Source organism: Brachycentrus maculatus, unplaced genomic scaffold (genome assembly GCF_059751285.1).
Source record: "Brachycentrus maculatus isolate JH-2025_06_01 unplaced genomic scaffold, ASM5975128v1 h1tg000605l, whole genome shotgun sequence".
Lineage (NCBI taxonomy): Eukaryota > Metazoa > Arthropoda > Insecta > Trichoptera > Brachycentridae > Brachycentrus > Brachycentrus maculatus.
Genome location: NW_028281344.1, coordinates 269,184 through 290,293, shown reverse-complemented (window position 1 = coordinate 290,293; position 21,110 = coordinate 269,184). Strand labels below are relative to the sequence as shown.

The 21,110-nt window shown below is 32.1% G+C and overlaps 1 protein-coding gene across 4 annotated transcripts in view; it reads right to left on the bottom strand.

The window, feature by feature from the left end:
* ct (homeobox protein, cut) overlaps window positions 1-21,110 on the bottom strand; it is a 227,335-nt gene that overhangs the window by 106,075 nt on the left and 100,150 nt on the right. For all 4 annotated transcript variants that reach the window (XM_088273802.1, XM_088273803.1, XM_088273806.1 and 1 more), the window contains exon 3: window positions 8,494-8,763. In XM_088273802.1, the coding sequence (XP_088129928.1) occupies window positions 8,494-8,763 (270 nt within the window). The remainder of the gene's footprint in view (window positions 1-8,493; window positions 8,764-21,110) is intronic.

Sequence of the window (21,110 nt, the reverse complement as noted above, 5' to 3'; positions counted from 1 at the left end):
AATTTTAAAGGAAACTGCAGTTTTCAAATGTGTGTAAGATAATGATCTGAAACCCCATCAAATAAAATAAAACTGGGGAAAATGTAAATAGTTGTTATTTTATTATATAAAATGCAGTTCCACCAAGAAATTTTAGTGCAAAATTTAAATTTAATGTATAACAATAGTGAAAATGCATTTAAGTACTTTTTTTCAAATTATTTCTTTTGTGTTTACTTACTTTAAGTTACTGTAAATAGTTGAATGTCATCGTGCAATAAATACTGTTATATTATTATTGCAGTAGTATTTTTGTAAGATTTAGGTTTCATACTGACATTTCTTTGTTAAATTACATTTTATATAGTAAAAAAAAGTTGTTTAGTTTTTTCCAGTTTTATTTTAAATACAAGTGGAAAATATGAAAGAAAGGTATAAAATAAAAGCCAAAAAATATGTTGTTATTTTATTATATGTATCTAAATTGGAAACATTCTTAAAAGATATATAAGTTTAACGTTTGGCTTATCAATCTGTAGTACTTTAAAGTGTACGATTTATATAAAAATATTAAAAACTTGATCAAAATGAAAATGGTTTAAGAAAAACAAAAGATTTAGATATTTTTTGTCACAGCATTTTTCATCATTGGAGAAATCGTATCAACCCTAAATATTAATGAGTTTCCTTTAATTAATGGTGAAAAATAAAAGGACTTTTCAGTAGCCATCCTTTCGCTTACAAATAGGGGAAGATATTTCTTTACAAAGACGTATTTATTGACACCAGGGTTGTTGGAATCGAGGACTTAGGGTCTTAGACATTGAGGTGAATATTATAGGGGTGGTGTAAGATTATTGACAGGCCTCGGAGGGGTGAGAAGGTCAGAGATTGTTTATTTAAGACTAAAAGGCGTTTGTTTTTTAGAAAATACGACCGCCTCCAGATTTCGAGATACTCAAGGGTGACTTTTTCGGAGGGTTGCAGTTTTTATTGGAATTAATTACTTTAGAAAGGTTTGGTGATGAGTTACTTAAGTTTGATTGAGGATGCTGAATTATACACCAATTTTCGATACAGAAGAGATGAAGAACAATTTACGTCGATTTAACATATTTGATCAGTAATTTATCATGTTTTTGACCATGATATTATAGTTTTTTTTATGCTACACAAAAAACGACCTTTTAGTAGAATTTTTATATAACCAACAATATATCATTTGCCTTATGTAAAAAAAAACTGTACATACCTACAGTTAATGTAGTGCCCTCTTGCTTGCAAAACATGCAAATGTCCCAAAGTTTGATCGTGACAAAAATAATAAGTTTTCTAGCTTTCCGTTTCATTTCCTTTTGTCAATTTTATGAAACTGAGGGCATTACAATAAATTGATAAATTATCAACTTATCGTAAATTATATGAAGAAAAAATGACTATACAACTTATCAAACAGTACTATATTTTTTGATAGTTAGCTTTGTATTCCAATTTGCTTAGTGAACTCGTAAGTATACAAATTCGATCAGAATATAAAGATATCGAGTATTTAATATGTTATTAATTTAAAAATAAATGAACTATTTTTAATAGATAATGTGTTAAATAAATAAATAGTTATAATTTCATGGGATGATTTCAGTTTCAGTCTATTTCGAGTAAACGTAATGCTAAGTACAACATTTTCAGTGAATAATTTCGTAGATTTCCTGAAGGCATCTTGAATTTTCAGGGCTTCAAATAAAATTTGACGACTTTGCAATTTGTAAACAAATTGATGCATTATTAAGAATATACGATATTAATAAAAACACAATGTTTGCAATATGCAATGAAAGCTTAATGTTCCTTCTGTTTATGTGTAAAATAAGAGGGGAAACTGTGGAGATAGGAGAAGTATTATACAAGAAAAAGTAGTCGTCATTTATTAACATTATTGAAAGTATAGAAATTGTACAAAAAAGTAGACTTTTTTCAATAGGTTTAAATCTATTAACTAAACGAAAATGTTCTATTGACTAGAGGTGAAAAGCACAATTATTGAAACAATTAATTTAAAAAATGATGTTATGGTAAGAACAAAAAAATGTTTAGAAATAAACAAGAAGAATACATTTTTATAAAAGACTTATAAAGGGTAGTTTCAACTAATATACAAAGCAGGTTGTTGGAATGAATGTCGGCAATTTCCTTCGATTATCGGAACAAGGCATAACGCATTTAGAAATAATATATCTAAGTACATATAGACGCGAAGTATTCGGTTCGTTGGGGATGTTTTTGGGGGTGCTTTGCCGCTTTTTTATGGCCAATTTTATTCGACGATTTTCACGGCGTAACACCCCTGAAACGTAGTCTTCGGGGGCGGGAGATAAAATTATGCAAAGAAATAAGGCTTTGGAAAGTAATAAAAACTTAAAGTTGTGCAGGTTTAATACAAATATATTCAAATTTACCTACAAAGCGTACATAACAATTATTGCTGTGTATAAGTAATGATACGTTCGAATTTATGCCATTCTCTTTGTTTAAAACAACTGTAGTTTTATATAAATAACTTTGTTTTATATTATTTTGCTTTTTAATGTGTTTCAAGCCAGCACATTGCATCGTTGTTTAAAGTAAACACGTTTTTAAATTATGGATTTATTACAAGAATATTTAGATGTATAAAAATGTAAAGAAATACATAATTAAAAGGTGTATTGAAAATGAGAAATCATTCTTGAATTTGGTATTAAATTTAATATTTACTTGGTAAATACTACAGATGTCTACAATAAGTTGTATTTACCAATTATGTATTTATTTTTTTTAAATTAATAAATATTATTACAAAGTTTCAGTAACTTCAATTAATGAAAATATTGTATGTTTTCAATGAAATTTTAAGGAATTTCCTTTGAAAATGAAATAAAATTAATTAACCTATCATTGAAATGGCATTTTATAAAAATGAACCATATAAATTATACAATTGTTTTTTTCCTGCATTAAATTCGAAATCGAAGGGGACACAAAATGGCTTTGTTTTGCGGTTATATTCGCGAAATATATCATGATTATATTAATATTTTTTACTGTACCCACTGGGGTGGTCGGAAAAACGAAAAGGGGGTGAAATTTATTAATATATTCCTTCAAGATTTCAAAAATAGGGGAAAGAGGGTGTTATTAAAACAATAAGGTATTAAAATTCAATATCTCCTACCGTCATTTTTCCGCGTAGGGGAAATCGGGAAAAGCGTGGTATCATGGACCTTTATTATTATTATTAAGACATTTTTTCTCCGATCGAGAAAAATAGAAAAGGGGAAAGTGAGGTGTGATGGTGCACGAATATAGGTGTTACAGACAGAAGTAAGAAGAAATAAATGTAAAATGGTTTGAGGGGTTTGAATTATTTTTGATACTGTTAATACCGCGAACAATGACGCTTTTCTTCCCTAAAGAAAGACTGGAATAATAAAAGGATAGAACATTTTTTATTTGAAAAAAAATACAAGTGCGCAACTGATCAAATTTATGGAAATGAAAATAAACTAAGCATCATGCCTTCTTAACGCAATACACATAATACCATACTGAAGTTAAAATTTTAATTTAACTTATGAATATCATTAATTGCTAGATTTATTCAGTGAAACATTATTGTATGTCAGTGAAACTCGATTTTTTTCACATATAAACTAACTAACTCAGGGCGCTTCTCCACAGGGGTAGGCAGAAAGAATAAAACGCCACGCCACTCTATCTTTGCAAGCAATTTTCGCCTCTTTCACATTATGCGTCTCCTCATATTATACATACCAACCCGCCGATTATTTCGACTATTCCAATAATTTCTACCTTACCACATTCAAGTATGTATTTGAGATACTTGATCTCGGTTTTCCCCTGCTTCTATTACCAACCTCATTCGCCTCATAAATTTGTTTAATTACCCTTTCTTCACTCCTTAGAATTACATGCCCGCACCATCTTAACAAACATTAAAAAAAAAAATATTTGTAAACATATCGCTCACTCCTTTCAACAACGTCATATATCAAAAATCGACAATTGTCAGTTGTGCATGTTTTCGAAACTCCCAGAAAATGTATTATACTATATCCCAGCAAAAGCGGCATATTTTTAACTTCATATTTACAGGGTAGAAATTGTTGTTTTTGCATTTTGAAGAAAAGGTATTGTTTAATTATTTCTTTAAATAAACTAAATATTTTTCAAATGGAGAAAAAACATTCAGGTTTTACCTTAAAAGATCTGTTGCACAGTAAAAAGTTTAGTAAGTGGCTTGATATTTATTTTTTATTCATTTAATTATATTTTAAAACTTTAAATACTATCTCCTGAAAAATCAAGTTTTTTGATATATGATGTTGTTGAAAGAAGTGAGCTATATATTTGTGACAAAATCCTGTTTTATTTGAGTAGTCAATAAGTGGGGGCAATAGTGGTATTACGGTTGAAATAATGGATGTTAGAAAAATCCATAAAGATTTCTGTTATCTGACCGTGTACATTCATTGAAGTAGAAAGTTATAAAGAGGGCATGAAAACCCGAGTCACCCCGTGTTGCGGGACATTCTTTGCGCTTGTTTTGTATGAATAACGATGGGATAGTTTGAATTATGCATCTCGAGTGGGGGCAGCGCGCTTGCACGATACGCCACTGGCCGCCCCGTACTCGGAGCGCGGCTTGCGGGCGGATCGCGAGGGAAGATAAGGTCAGTGGCGGTACCAATTTTTATTATATTTTTTTAAATATAAAAAAGGGATAAATAACATGTTTTGATTGGTGTTTAACTCATATTAGAAGAGTATCATTAATAGAAAGTTGCTAGTCCAGGATAATGAATAAAATATTTACTGACGAAAGTAACTATCTAAGTAACCGCTACGTCGCTTTTCCGCAGGGGTACGCAGAGAGAATAGAACGCCACACTAATCTGTTTTTTTTAAAATCAATTTTTAGCTCTTCCACATTCATACATGCCCGTCGATTATTCATACTCCCCTAACCTGACCAAGACGTGAGATGAAATAAAAAAAGAGTAATTACGCTTTATAGTAATATATATTGAATTTTTCCAAAGACGTTGAAGCCGCATTACAATTGTTGAATTTTAGTTCAGTGGGTCGTGTTTAATTTTTTTTGTTTAAATGAGTTCTTTTTTATCTATATTTAGCATCTTAAACAGTCAATCGGCGCAACAGTCATGGAAAAAAAATGGTCGACACCATCTACACTTTCCACATTGCCATTTCGGAGCGGGAACTTAGCAAGTTAGGGCGCAATCACACCTCACGCGACACGGCACGAACCGCAAGTCTGACGGCAGCATTACATGATAAGCTTTATCGCGCCGAACCAATCTCGTGACATTTGTCATAAAGTCTAGATCTTTATAAAATGCAGCGATAATATTCCTGATGTATACGCCGCGCTGGCGAACCTCGGAGCCACCCGTACACGGCTGGGTACGATTAAAATTTTTATGCTAATGTTCGAAGCGGACATTTAATTTTTCACCCGATAACGACCCCTAGATTACTTTCAATTTACCGAGTTAGCGGTGTTTGTTTTACGGCCTTTGGGCATCAATAATACCAGTGTTTTTGTCGATTCCGTGCGATGTTTGACGAAGATTACATCATTGACACTCTTAACGATCATGATTCTCAGACATGACATTGCGACTCGACGCGTTAAAAAGACAAAAATGGCCACGAATAAAGACGGAAATGAAAAAACATAAATTTAAAATAACTTGTTACAGTCGTTATCAGTCAAAGGATATTAAAAAAAAAAAAATGCTTATTGAATGAGCTCAAAACATGAAACAAGAATTAAAAATCACACAAATAATTTAACACATGAAGGAAAGGTTTTCAGCCCTCCGCTTCAGGTACCAGTCCAGGGTAATATGGAATTCATATGAGAGTGAAAAAATCACTTATAAAAAAATACATAAAAATTAAAACACATATACATTATCTCATAAAAATTGTAATATGTTTAACTATCCTTTCTTCACTCATTCGATTCACATGTCCAAACCATCTCAACACAACTTTCTTAATTTAATCGATAATGCATATCTATCATACAACGTTTAGTCTGAGAGAACATTTTTGAGGTGAATGTGGTTGGTAATAGAAGCAATGGAAGACCGAGGAAAACTTGGCATGATCAAGTATTTCAATTACTTGAAAATGGTCAGGTCAGGAGTTGGAATAATCTGCGCGTATGTATGAAAAAATGCAAAAATATGGAAGAGGTAATATTTTTTTGCAAAAATTGGTTGGTGTGGCGTTCTATTCCCTCTGCCTACCCCTGCGGAGAAGCGGCGTGATTGTAAGTTTGTTTAGTTTTTGTATTGATGAATTTAAATACAAAATTTGACGCTGTCTTGAACATTGAATACCAGGAGAGTAGGATTTGTAAGAACAATATTCAGAAGTGTTACATTGTAAGCGTAGTTCGTATTTGAGTATCAAAACCATGTTTTGTTACAACATAAATAATAAATAATTATTATTCCTTGGTAAACCATGCATGACTTCAGACTACAGCGCAAGTGTGATTAATTACATTTTTTTTTCAAAGTCATCATGTGACTCATTCGATCCACACTCAATATGTTATCTCATTCAGGAACAAAGAGAATCGAGAGCCTAGATCAGTGGTTCTCAAAGGTCGCGGTACCGCTCCCCTGGAGAGATATATTGCCGGATACTAGATGCCCTAGGAGACTGAGTGGAGAACCGTTAAGTGGGCAATATGTATATTAATGTCCCTCACTGCTATATGCGAGAGGACATTCAAGCAATTTCGTTTCCTGAATCGACTAAATATTTTAGCAAGGGGTGCTGGACTAAAAAAAATTGAGCACCTGTGGCTTGGACGAATGTAAATTCAACATGTATATTGTAGATACCAATATGTAGTTCAGAAAACAAACAAATGTCGTTTATTTAACACCGTATTATTTTGTTACAAACGAGTAATTTTAATTCTGCCTTTAAATGATATCTACTATTAAGGATCAAATAAACGCATTATTAGGATTTACTTTTAATGACGTATCATTTTAGAATAAAAAAAGTTTTATTTTTGACTAATTTTACCCGGACATGCGTTGCTGTGACTCAATCTGGTTAAATGAAAAATAAATTAAACAGAAAGCACACACATCAATTGTGTTAAATTTCACAATGCGTGTGAATCAATGAATATAATAAAAGTCTATGAAAATGCAATCGAAAACATCAAAAATAGCTTGCTTATTGATAGCACCTGTCAAGAAGCATGCTGTCGGCCATAAGCAGCGCTTGTTACTGCGTGTATTGCTATTTCATTCAACAGATGGCTAATAAGTTCCTTACTCACAGATAAAATAAGGAATACCAGGATAAGAGAAATATGCGAGATCAAAGATGTAGTAAGGTGGGAAAGATAACGAAGAACACAATGGTATGCGCATGTGAGGAGAATAAAACCATCCAGACTCCCCCACATCATATTGCACGGCAAACCTCAAGGTAGATGACTCCTGGGCATACCACTAAAGATATGGATTAATAGCTGGAATTCAACATCGCAGGACGCTAATTAATTCCCTCTTAAAAACAGGCCACAAGGCCTACACCAAGAAAAAGAAGACTTTTATAGAAAATGATCAGAAATGTAGATTGATTGATGTGAAAATATTGGTTATAATTATAAGAATTTAAAGCCACTGAGTTACGCAGGCCATGGGTTGAACGATGCTGGAAACCGAGCCATGGGAACTGTGCCTATTGAGAAACACATTAAAACAATGGAAACCGGATAATCCAATTGTGCGGCCATTTCGGCAAATCAACGGTCAATAAAGCGTTGTTATTTTTCTCCATTTGTCTATGGTTATTTAATAAACTGTCAATTTTAATTTAAAGTTCGTCCCTTTTTAATTGATTTATTGGTCTCCACACGGGGCGAATCCCCCTCCTCTAGTGTTGCTATCGATAATTCAATCAATGAGCGGAATCGTCTCCTCAACTTATTGATCATAACTCATCTCTCAATTGCTGTCTGTAAGTATGGTCGTGTCTCATCAATTTCAAATTATTACATTTAACGGTCAAAAAAACATTTTATAAGGTTTATTACTCGTTTACGGCGTTTCTCACGTGTGTGATTGAAATCCAGGATTCGGAACTCACATACTAATAAAAGAGTTTCTTCTCAATAAAAAGCTTCTTTTCATCTCACCAATAGATGTCTCCGGTGAAGTTCTAGTGATTCAAGAACAAGGTTTCTAAATTGGTTAATATATGTATATAGAACTTCCAAGAAGTTGAGTGGTGTGATTGTCAATAATGGATAGAATTGGTGAATGTTATACGTGTGTAAAGTGATCACTCAAACCAGCCTATGACGATCGTCAGCCCCGTAAATGCCCAGACTTCCATATTCTTCTTCATCTTTGATGAGATGTCAAAAAAACATATTTTTCTTCGGCTCACCTCTTTTTCTTTGGCAGCCAGTTCCATCTCGAGGCTGCCGGACGTGTTGGTGGAGTGGTTGGTGGAGCTGATGCTGTTGTTGTTGTTGCAGTTGGCCCTGTCCAGCTTGCCGTCCAGCGGGCCGTCGGGCTCCGCGGGGTCGGGGGGCGCCTTGTCCTCCGGGCCGCTGTCGGCCCCGCTGGGCGGCGAGGGCGGCGGCGGGGACACAGCGCCCCCCGCGCCCAGCTGCTCCTTCAGGTTGGTGACCTCTTTCTCTGCCAGCGTGGCTCTCTGGAGAAGAAGGAAACAAAATATTAAAGACACAAGCCTATCGAATCCTAACAAACGATGGACATTGGTAACATAAACCAAGCTAGGACACCAAGCGAACCCTCTTCTAGGGGAACGGAAGGTCTGCTGATGACAGTCAACAGTCCGGCTTCTTCTGAAGAGTCCTGACAAGTTCCTGATTGGCCCACACTAAATTATCCCTCCTGTTCCAACACAGATTAAAATAAAATTATGCAAATGAATGTGTATGTGTGTGTGTGTGTGTGTGGGTACGCGTGTGTTTATGTGTGTAGTGTGTCCATGTAAGCGTATGTGTGTGTGAGTGTGTTTACTGATCATAATCATCAGCAGAAAAAGTAACGAATGAAAAAAAAAACAAAAATAAAAATGGAAATGGAAAAATATCGAAACTTTTAGCTGACTTTTATAAACACCCAGTGGTCCAAAACTGATAAAGTTTAGTTAGTTCTTAGTTTAAAAATAAACCACATTAATTAAATTTGTTAGTAGGATAAATAAACATTAAAACAAACACGTCAAAAATAGTACTTAAGCAATGAAACTCCCCATAACCACCAATTAAGGTAGGTACTATCTTACATGAATTAAATTTAAACAAAACAAAAAAATCACGCTACTGTCAAAATTTCGAACACTTTTCAAATAATGATGCGTTCCACATTTCAAATAATAATAGCGTTGTGCCAACTCTTGAGAATCCGACGCGGGAAATATCGAACGGCAATTACAATCGAATTCACAATGGGGAATAGTGATGTACCACCCCAAGTACCACTTACAGTGCTTACTTATCAAGGTAATGAATGATTTCGAATTTGAATAGATACGATTTACACTGACGAAACCTGTAATTATTATTGTTAGCAACGTACTGTACCATTCGTACTTCGAAGGCTATCGCAATTCTTCATCTCATGGTAGTAAAGTAACACAAATCATATTTATTTAAAAAAATAGTGTTGGGCATATCTATAATATTTATGTACAATTACAATATTTCGCATAACGACCAAAGGGTTTATAAACGAGAATTTTTGTCATTTTAACTCTATCAAATCTCGCATAATGACCTACCATGCTAACCACAGAATTATGTGAGTTTAAAATAACAATTTCTTTTGCTTTTTCCAAAGTTAAGGTGTGATATTTGATGTCAAATTTAATCGCTTTAGATTAGATATTAATTTAACACTGCATCAATCCAATGCTGCGTTCTGTGCACCATTTTGTGCTGTTGGAGAAAATGAGGATATTATTGGGGAGGCGAATGTAATTGATATGACTGAAGACCGAGAAAACTTTGGCATGATCAGGTATAATAATCTGCAGGTATGTATGAGGAGGTTCATGAATGTGGAAGAGGCGAAGAATGTTTGCAAAGGCAGAGTGTTGTGGCGTTCTATTGTCTCTGCCTACCCCTGCGGATAATCAGCGTGGCGATTAGTTAGTTAGTTAGAATATTATTATCATGAGAAATTATTGGTATTTGGGAATTTTAATACCCGTAATTAATGAATATTAATTTGGCGTATTTATTTTTTAATGTTTGTAATATTACGTTAGCTAATCAAATCGTTTTATAATATTTTCTCGATTCAAAAACACGCAACCGCCCACAAAACGCAATTATTCTTAGGTGATGATTTCAATATTCTATTTGAAAAAAACGCCAAGACACGAAAAAATGGCGTCTAACACCATAGATTAAAATGCTAATCACAAAAATTAATAGCCATTAAAATTATTCCGTTCCCGCCTTTTACGCTTGGTTTCGTTCCTATTTTGGAATACCAGAGATAATATAATATATAAATTATTTAGAATTGCGCATTCGAAATTTAAAATAAATCGTTATCATCTGTTCGAATCCATTCCGCTTCCGTTTGGTTTCCGAACGATGTGTTCGTAATTGTACTCTAAAAAACAACACAATCAGAGAATTGTCACTATCGCCTTTCGTTATTAGTGTATTGTATTCACAAGCGTTATATTAATTGACTGATTAACAGAAAAAACAACGGACGTAGTCGAATACTGACGATAACCGATAATTCATACAATTATTTTGTGATTACATTATTTCAAAAATAAAAAAAGACATTGCAACGAATTTCCAGTGCTGTAGTCATTATTTAAATTATAAACCAATCAGTGCTGCCCAGCACTAAATTTCAATAATAAATTCACTATGTTAATTTCGCGTTTTCACCAATTACTAGATACCTTAATTAATTAATTAAAATAATAATAAAACCCTTATCCGCACCCCAATGGTGCATAGGGCACTGCGTCATTTAAACGCAGTGTTATCTTGGTCGTTTACACATGAAGGAAAGGTGATCAGCCCCCCGCTTCAGGTACCAGTCCAGGGTAATATTGAATAAATATGACAGTGAAAAAATCACTTATATTTATTTTACCTCCCTTGGGAATCGAACCCGGGACCTCCAGAACGGAAGCCGAGCGTGCTGACCATACACTACGGAGGCGGACGAATTAATTAATTACTATTAAAAAATGAGGGCTTATTGATAAAATAAAGTAACATTTAAAAGATGTTTAAAAAGTATTTTGTTTGAATCTGTGTAAATCCGACAATTGTAGTGCACTAGTTAGCGCGTTAGCTACAACTTACACAGTTCTGAGTTCGATTCTTGGCGAGCCTAATATAAAAACCAACTGTTCAAATCAATCAAATACAAACTTACTAAACGTTTCATCATCCTGTCTGATGTAATTAGAGACCAAGAAATCGTTATAAAAAAATAACATTATGTTTGGAAAAATACACTTAAAAATGTTTTGAGTTTGTCCAAATTCATGAAACTTTAGAGATGGCGCGTCAAACTCACCCGTGAATGATTGGTTTGTATTGTACATCGAACATATCATACATGTTACTAGTTGCATTTTGTGTTAATGTTCAATCATGGGCGGAAGGGTGAATGTTATACAGTGTTACTCACTTCTTTATCTCTCTTGAGACATGCAACAATATCTTCTTGTTGATGTTATGGTGACCGATCCGGAAATCGAACACATCATCTGATACATACATATAATTAGTATGTGCATTGACTGCATCGTTCAAAAGAACGTGGAATTCCCTATCGTATTTTACTTGCTCATATAGTATACATATTACATACATACATTATTTTTCATCGAAAATTCTTTACAATACAAAAATATGTATGAAATCTCAAAACCATACATACATCAGTAAGAAAACGTTTCTTTGTGTTAAAAAGAACATTACGTTTTGTGCAATTATTCACCCAATTTACATTTTTAAGCAATCATCAATACGATAAAGCAACCGGAATTATTAGTTTTTTCGTAAGCAATTTAAAATATTCGCAGACTATTTTAATACGCATTTAGATGATATCTATGTGAATTTTATTCAGTGAGCTTAGATCAGTAATTAATATGAGTCACTCGGTAGCGATGTATGAGGCATTTCGGTGAAATCACCATACCGCGAAATTGATAAAGCAAATAAGTGAGTTTATTTAATTATTAATTTCTAAGTACGTAACTGAAAATTACGACGGAGGCAGGCTTATCCGAGTGCTGAAGAGAATATCTTGAAAAATCATATCGTACTACGAAAAACAACGTGACTTTGAACAAAATATGCTATAATGATTAAAGAAAACACTTCGTTTTTTACCACTTGAGTTTTATTATAGACTACATGTTTCAGAAGTTAAACTTCCATCATTCAGGTCTGTATAATAACCTGAATGATGGAAGTTTAACTTCTGAAACATGTAGTCTATAATAAAACTCAAGTGGTAAAAAACGAATTGTTTTCTTTAATCATTGTAACATGTCTTACCACAAAGTTAATGCCGAAACAATAAATAAAATATGCTATATATATATATATATATATATATATATATATATATATATATATATATATATATATATATATATATATATATATATATATATATATATATATATATATATATATATATATTACAAACGTTCTTACTAAAAAATACTGTAAAAATATGTTTATTTTTTATATAAACACATGTTGTTCACTGTAAAAAAAATCGAATTGTACTCTTGAGGTTATTTCTGGTTTCAAGCGAGGGCTTTTGTAAGGGCACGTTGTGATTAAAATCGCCAATTAAATTAAAATAACTAATTAATGAGGCGAATGTAGTTGGAAAAGAGTGCAGAGGAAGACCGAGATAAACTGAGGCACGATCAGGTATGTCAAGTGTGTATACTTGTTCTATTCCCTCCGCCTACCCCCGCGGAGAAGCGGCATGTTAATTAGTTTTGTATTTATAAATACAGGTATATTATTTTTTGACATCTCATCAAAGATGAAGAAGAATATGGAAGTCTGGGCATTTACGGGGCTGACGACCGTCATACGTGTAACATTCACCAATTCTACCCATTATTGACAACCACACAACTCAAATTCTTGGAAGTTCTATATATGAACCAATTTAGAAATCATGTTCTTGAACAAGTATTATGAACAAGTATTTGGACACACTTAAAATGTTGTAAATACAGGTACAAGCTACTTTTGTTTCTGTTTGTATAAGCTTACCCAGTTTACCTTCATAATTTCGTAAAAATAAAGTTTTTTTGTTTAATAATTAAAATAACGTGTCACATCCGCCATGTCGCGGGTCATAAAGTCGCACATTTTCCACTTTGCATTTCCGAACGTATTTCATCGGGCAGTTACGTATTTAGAGTTGCCAGAGTCGTGACGTCAATGCGGATCAGTTAACCAGTTCCGTGTGAGTAATTAGTGGGAAAGGTTTTAATTTATTACGAGTCACAATTACCTGCCATCCGCCTGCATTAACATATTAACGACTTTCTTCCCCGCGCTTAGTTCGGTATTAAAACAAGTTTCGTTCAAGACACCCCTCGCGATGTGTGGCTGGATCGGTGAACCGAAGGGAAATTAACAAAATTATTGGTTTACGACCAAAAATTTGCATACATAACGCTAACGGCACTTCTTTAATATCTCTATTTGCTTATTAACAAGCCATTAAACTTAATAATATCTAATCATTTGTATCAACGCATGCATTGCAGATGTATGACGAAAAGCTGCGATAAAATGTGAAGGCTAAATCAGAACACGTGTGACGATCGAGGTAACTACTTTTTGGACCCCAAATTACACATCACAGTAAAACCTCGATATAATGGACCTGTATTTAACGAACTTCGGATGTAACGGACAAAAATCCAAGTAGATGAAGGTTTTTTTTAAAATTAAAGATAGGAATTGCATTTATTATATACCCTACTATGTACAAATTTATAAATCATTAAGTGTTTTTTCGTTTATTCTAACAATTTTTATGAAATTTAATTCTGTGTTGGAAACAGGAGGGATAATCTTAAGTGGGATAATAAAGAACTTCCTGGCATTTGCTCGTTTTTTTAGATGGAAATTGAATTTATTATTTATCTTGCATATTATGTACAAGGTTAACAGATCATTAGGTAGATTTTTGTTTTTACTTACTGATAAAAGGACGTTTTATTTAAATCTGTGTTGGAAACAGGAGGGATAATTTAGTATGGGCCAGTAAGGAGCTTCTCAGCATTTTTTCTTTGTATTTTAGATGGGAATAGCATTTATTATTTACCTTGCTAATTTTAAAGGTTTTATTGTATATTATAATCCACAATTTAATATATTTCAACGAAAGAATACGTTAGATGTACATGAAAACTAATAATAAAGATGGGAAAAATAATTTGCTAGACTCGTTTCAGCGTAGTTTTAATGGTACAATTATTATAATCAAGATGATTACTTTTAAAGAAAAAAAAGTCAAGATAGACAGATACGTAACAATATTTGATGATAATAAAATAATTACGATTCCATTCTGTTTGCGAACACAGATAAAATATTATTACAAAGACATCCCGCAGAGTAGTTCAGCGCACCCGCAGACGAAATCGTAATATTTCATTTGGAATTTGTTTAATTTATGTATATATTTACGATGATTACCGCCTAAATTAATACATTGTACTTAATTTGAAGTGTACATTGCGAAGAGGCGTATTGTAAATATGAAATTTTAATTTTAAGTGTCTCAGTTAACAGAGCATGGACAATAATTGGTAGGAATACCGTATCAACAAAATCGGGGAGATATCAAGACCATTTCCATTTCAAGCCATCGTCCGATCTGCCCTCTCGCATCTCCCGAAACGCGAGAGAGAGACACACAGATTCTTTGCCAGTGCGTGACGTGGATTTTGCGCGAACTGTTAGTTTTTATTTTATTGTTTCTCCTGAATAAAACATTAAAATTAATTTCTCGTACGCTTCGGACGTGACATCGTGTAAATACAATAAAGGTGTATTTATTTTTCGTGATTACGAATTCGGAAGACTGGCAAGTCGACCGAAACGCAGTAATGGGCGCTGAAGACAGTTATCGAGAAGAATGAAGCAAGCTGAGGCGTAGGTAAACAATTAAGGTAGAGGAAATAACGGGGAAAATGTTAAATAAACGACGAAAGATAATAATAATAAGAGAATTCCCAGACGCATTGACAATTCAATGTACCATTCTTTCCATAGGTAACTTTCGTAAATAATAAGTTTTAAAAGCGTACGGCACACACGATTTAAAAATAATAATTAATCAAACGATGTAGAAAACGTTATAAATACTCTCACAATGCGAAACAATTATATATTGAAACGTCAAACAAAATTTGTTTTATAAGTACTTTTATTCGTCTCATGTATTTATTCTTCGAAATAAACATTATCATTAATCACTGTTAGCAAAATATTCAAATATTTAAAAATTAGGATATATAAAAAAAATCAAAAGTTAATGTGATTTTTAAAACCTTTATATTTAATATTTGTTTTTATTTATTATAATTTCGAAGGATTATTTGTAAAAATGAACATATTTATCAATAAACAAGCTAGGTATACCCGGCTATACCCGGTTAAACGAAAAAGAAAGAAAAGAGATACATTTTTATTGATAAAAAAATTCAAATACAAGCCTTAATAATAATATATCAGAATTATTTTCGAATGTCACTTTTTTCGATTTTTAAAGCGTATTTGTCTTTCGATGCATTATATAACCGAAATTATAATTTCGAACGTTCGGCATTTGAAATTTTACATATTTATTAATAAATTTTCGAAACAACGATTCATTTCGATTTTCAAATACACACCTTTTTAATAATATACCACAATAGTGCCCATTATTCCATTCTTCGATTTTGAAACCATATTAGTTTTTTCAAATGTTCGGCATTTAAAACATTAGAATTATGCCCATTTTCAAATATCACTATTCCATCGTTCGATTTTCGAAGCGTTTTTGTTTTTCGATGCATTATATCACCGGTATTGTAATCTCGAACGTTCGGCAATTGAAAATCAACATATTTATCAATAAATTTTCGATTTTCAAATACGCACCTTCGTAATATAACACATCAAAATTATGCTCATTTAAAATGTCACTATTCTTTCGTTCGATTTTTAAAGTGTATTTGTTTTCCGATGCATTTTATCACCGGTATTGTAATCTCGAACGTTCGGCAATTGAAAATGAACATATTTATCAATAAACTTTCGATTTTCAAATGCACGCCATTATAATAATACATAAGAACTATGCCCATTTTCAAATGTCACTATTCTTTCGTTCGATTTTTGAAGCGTATTTGATTTTCGATGCATTATATCTCGGCATTTGAAAATGAACATATTTATCAATAAATTTTCGATTTTTAAATACGCACCTTTGTAATAATACATCAGAATTATGCCCATTTTAAATGTCACTATTCCATCGTTCGATTTTCGAAGCGTATTTGTTTTTCGATGCATTATATCACGGGTATTATAATCTCGGCATTTGAAAATTAACATATTTACCAAGCAATTATCAGAACAAAGGTTTCAGATTGAATGGGCATATTAATGTTAATTCCCGATGTATTGACAGATGGCGTTTATAATCTTTGTTTTGTTTCTCTCGGAGAGGATGTGAATGTGACATTTAATTGTGGTGGAAAGGAATATTTGAATACAGTGGCTGTTACACCCACACATTATCGTGACTCACGGAGTATACTGCTTTTAAAGAGACATTTGACAATCATTTCAAATATCATATTTTCATACACAAGTTCAGAGACATTTCGTTCCAATGATGAAATATTTTAAATATAATATTTAAAATTAAATGCGATAAGCAGGTTGGTTGGGTTAGGTTATGTCATGGAATATTTACTTTAGAGACATTTTACAATAATATTGAATATAGTACTTTCATACTTAGTTCAAAGAGATTTAAAAAAAGTTCCTATGATAAAATACTCAAAAAATATATTTAAAACATAATATGATATGTAGGTAGGTTGAGTTAGGTTGCAAAATGATTTTCTTTAAACCCAGGTAACATTTCACGTAATTGAATTTTTTGCTTAAAAATACATATTTTTTTATATTGAAAAAAAATTTCGAAATAAATATACGGTTTTGAAACGAGGAGTATTGAAAAGTACGGAGATATCTTTTTTCAATGTATGTATAATCTAAAAAAAATGTGTACGAATAAAACGTGTGGCTCCTTGCGCAGCCAGTCGCATACTGAATTGTATATTTAAGAGTACATCCTTAATAAAATATTATGGCATAGTATAGACTAAGTATAAAAACGATAGAAAGATGCTTCATCTCAAATCGAGATAATTATAATAAAAATCAAAATATATTTCATTTTTATTTCTCGTTCAGTGTAAGATTAGATCGTTACAATGAAGTGTTCTAAATAAATAATAGTAAATATTTGAAATACAGATCTTTATTACGCCTAAGTATTTTAGTTGATCTGTCAAAACGATCTTTTTCACCGTGTGCCAAATGGCCGGCAATTCTGGCTTCGGGCACTATGGATGAGTCGTGTCACGCGTCCAAATTACCTCTCTCAATATTAAAACATGAATTTAAAAAACAGAAAAAATACACACATGACTAATTACGTTAGAATCAATAAAACAAACCAGAATCCAGCCAAGTTTATTTCTCGGGACTTTGAAAATGCGAAAACAAAATTAAAAAGGATTACTCCAATTTTATACATTCATTTATTACGAAAATATCTCGAAGACGATTCATTATTTTGCTATCTAGATCCTCGATCGTATAGAGTGGACCCAGTTATACTATGCTAGCGAAAAAATAAATTAAAATTCAACCAAATTATGTACTAAAATATAACACTAAAATTTCAGTTATTTTTTTTTAATTCAAACATTACTTTAAGAAGATATTCTGATTTTTTAAAGATTTTTTGGTCAAATTCAACTATTGTTTTATCGTTGGACGCTTTATTAACTAAATTAGATACCTTACAAATCAAATTGGAATTTTACAAAAAAAATAGACGTTATATTGTATTTTATGAAAAAAGTTTGAATTTTCAAAAATATATTTTTTTAAGTCCTATATAAACCGTCAGTGTGAATACCTGCCTACATATTTTATTCTTAAGACTAGCAAGTGCGTTAGCGTCAAGTTGGCAAGCCTGCGCGGCGCGCTGTCATAGTCTGTGCGCGCGATGTGTACTCAAGATTCAGACAACATTTTCAATACTATCTTGAATCAGGAGTACTACTATGATAATATTTTTTTAAATTCTAACATTTTTTATAAAATACAATATAACGTCCAATTTGGTTTATTAATGTCCAATTTGATGTGGAAACCCCTTGAACCAATAATAAAATATATAAAATATCGAACTGTTATTAAATTCAAAATACTTCGAGTGTGATCGAATTTTTGTCCACAAATTCTGGATTTCGCTTCACGTAGGAATTATTTATAAAAAAAAAATATGAAGGCTGAAAAGAGATGATTATATTGAAAACTTTTCAAAGTCTTGAGTATAATCATACTGGTAGCACTATATAATAAAAAGGGGAAGAGAAAACTACAATATAATACACAAAGAAGATGATCGTAAAATAATAAAAAAAAGGAAGATGATTGTTGAACGATAAGCTTCATATGAGAGAAATAATAAAGTTCTTTAACTGGAGAAAATGTGAATTTCTACGTAATATCGAAACACACGTTGAAATAATTAAACATCGTTAAATAATAAAAATTGTTAATAAAAACATAATATAATACATCGCATATAGTAATAAAATGCACGTCAAATGATTTTTTATATGGCTTTAATTTATGAGAGATTTCGAAAGATACGGTTAAAAATAATGCTGGTAAAGCTAGTTCTTTACTTACGAACGGGTTCCGTTCTAAGAGTGAATTAGTAAGTGTGTAGGTACGTATGTTTGAATATACATAACTCGAATGGCACATGTGTAAAGAGGCGTTCAAATACGCATTTAGCGTAATAAACAAAATTCAAAATACAAAAAAACATCTCCATTGTTTTATTGTTTTCTAAGTCAGACATAGTAAGAAATCAATCGCAAAGTAAATTAAAACAAAATAAGTACATAAAATAAAACAACTTTGTTTTTAAGTACTTTTAATTGGTACTTTTCTCCAATCGGTTTCGATAAGAACCTTGTCATCATCAGGGTAAAATATTATCATGTTTAATCCTGATAATGACAAAGTTCTTGTCGAAACCAGTTGAAGGAAAGAACTAATAAAAAGTGGTTAAAAATAAAGTAGTTTTATTTTATAAAGTGTGCCACAAAGTATCTGAGAAAAACATTCTAAGAAAATAACTACATTTTAGAGTATCTGTGATTACTGAATTGAAAGTAAAAATTCGTAAACGCATGGGATGTGTATATTATCAGAAGGCGAGAAAACACAAATTAACCGTACAACGTACAAAAGAAAAAATACAACATTTTGAGTGTGTCCAAATACTTGTTCACAAATCTCCAATTATAGGAATTATCTCCAATTATAGGAGTTATTTTTCATATTATTTTTTGACATCTCAACATACATGAAACAAATGACGTTCATGCATGAAACAAATCGCTATGACGGTCGTATCTTAAATGTTCGTAAGTTAGAAGCTTGTGTATAGTAGACTCACTGTATGTGTCGGTGTCTAAGTAAGCCATTTCATAGTGACAGTTCGGGTGGTTTTTGATTAAGTAAAAACTTTAAATTAGTCTTTAGATGGGGATGAAGAGGTAGCATCTATTGGGGGAGAATTTTCAGTGAGTAGGAAAACCTAAGGGATGGAATTTAAAGGGTTTCTAGAATTAATCAGACATTTTATTGCAATTTGAAATTTTTGCCACAGTCAATAAGCAGACATTTTTTGACAAACTCATTTGCAAACGTATTTTAAACGCCCTTTAATGAAGATAAAATCGAAGTCTTCTAAATTGATAGTCTACAATTTATAGCATTTTGTTACCGAGCACAAATTCCTGGTTAGTTTTCCAATTACTTAAGTAGGAATGAGAAGAAACCATAGATCATTTCTTTAAATAATGATTAAATATATATTTTTTTCAATAATGGTACAACATTGGCATTGATTGTATTATATTTGTTCCCTTGATTCAATATTCGCTGTTGAATGATAAATAACATTTGATTTTCACAACATTTTGAGTGTATCTAAATCCTTGTTCACAAATCTAGGGTTAGGAACTATTTTTACATTAAAATCTCAACATACACGAAGAAGAAGAATCTCCCGAGATGCCAATATTTTGATTTTGATTTTATTACGAGTTTTTGAAATTTTGTCCGCGTCGCAGCCCTGATGGGCAGGACAGGTGAATGAAGGGTGAAGTGTGTAGAAGATGATATAATTATTACGATATGGATGGGTGTAATATAGAACATGGGTAGAATGGGAGCGAACACAAAAGTGAAAGCAGAACAGAAAGTAATATAATCGGCGAATGATTGAGTATTTAATTATTTAAGTGCTCCGTAGATTGCTTTAGAATATTAGTATGATTAATTGACACCAAATTAAGGAATACTTAAGTTCGGCTTAAATATGTGCGATTAATTGAAGTCATCGATTTCACTAATTATAATTTTTAATTTCGCATTGAATTAAGCACTATCGAATGGGGAACGTTTTACCAATTACCATTATAGAAGTTCTGACGAGATAGAATCGCTTACAATAATATTTTGATAGTTATCAAACAAGTGAAAAACTGAATGTTTGTAAACTCTTACGTCTTAACATTGTTTGATCTTGTGAATCTATCATTCTCAGAACAACAAAAAAACTAAAATAACATCAAGAACACGGCTCTTAAGATCAAACTATCATATTTCATAACATTTTTTT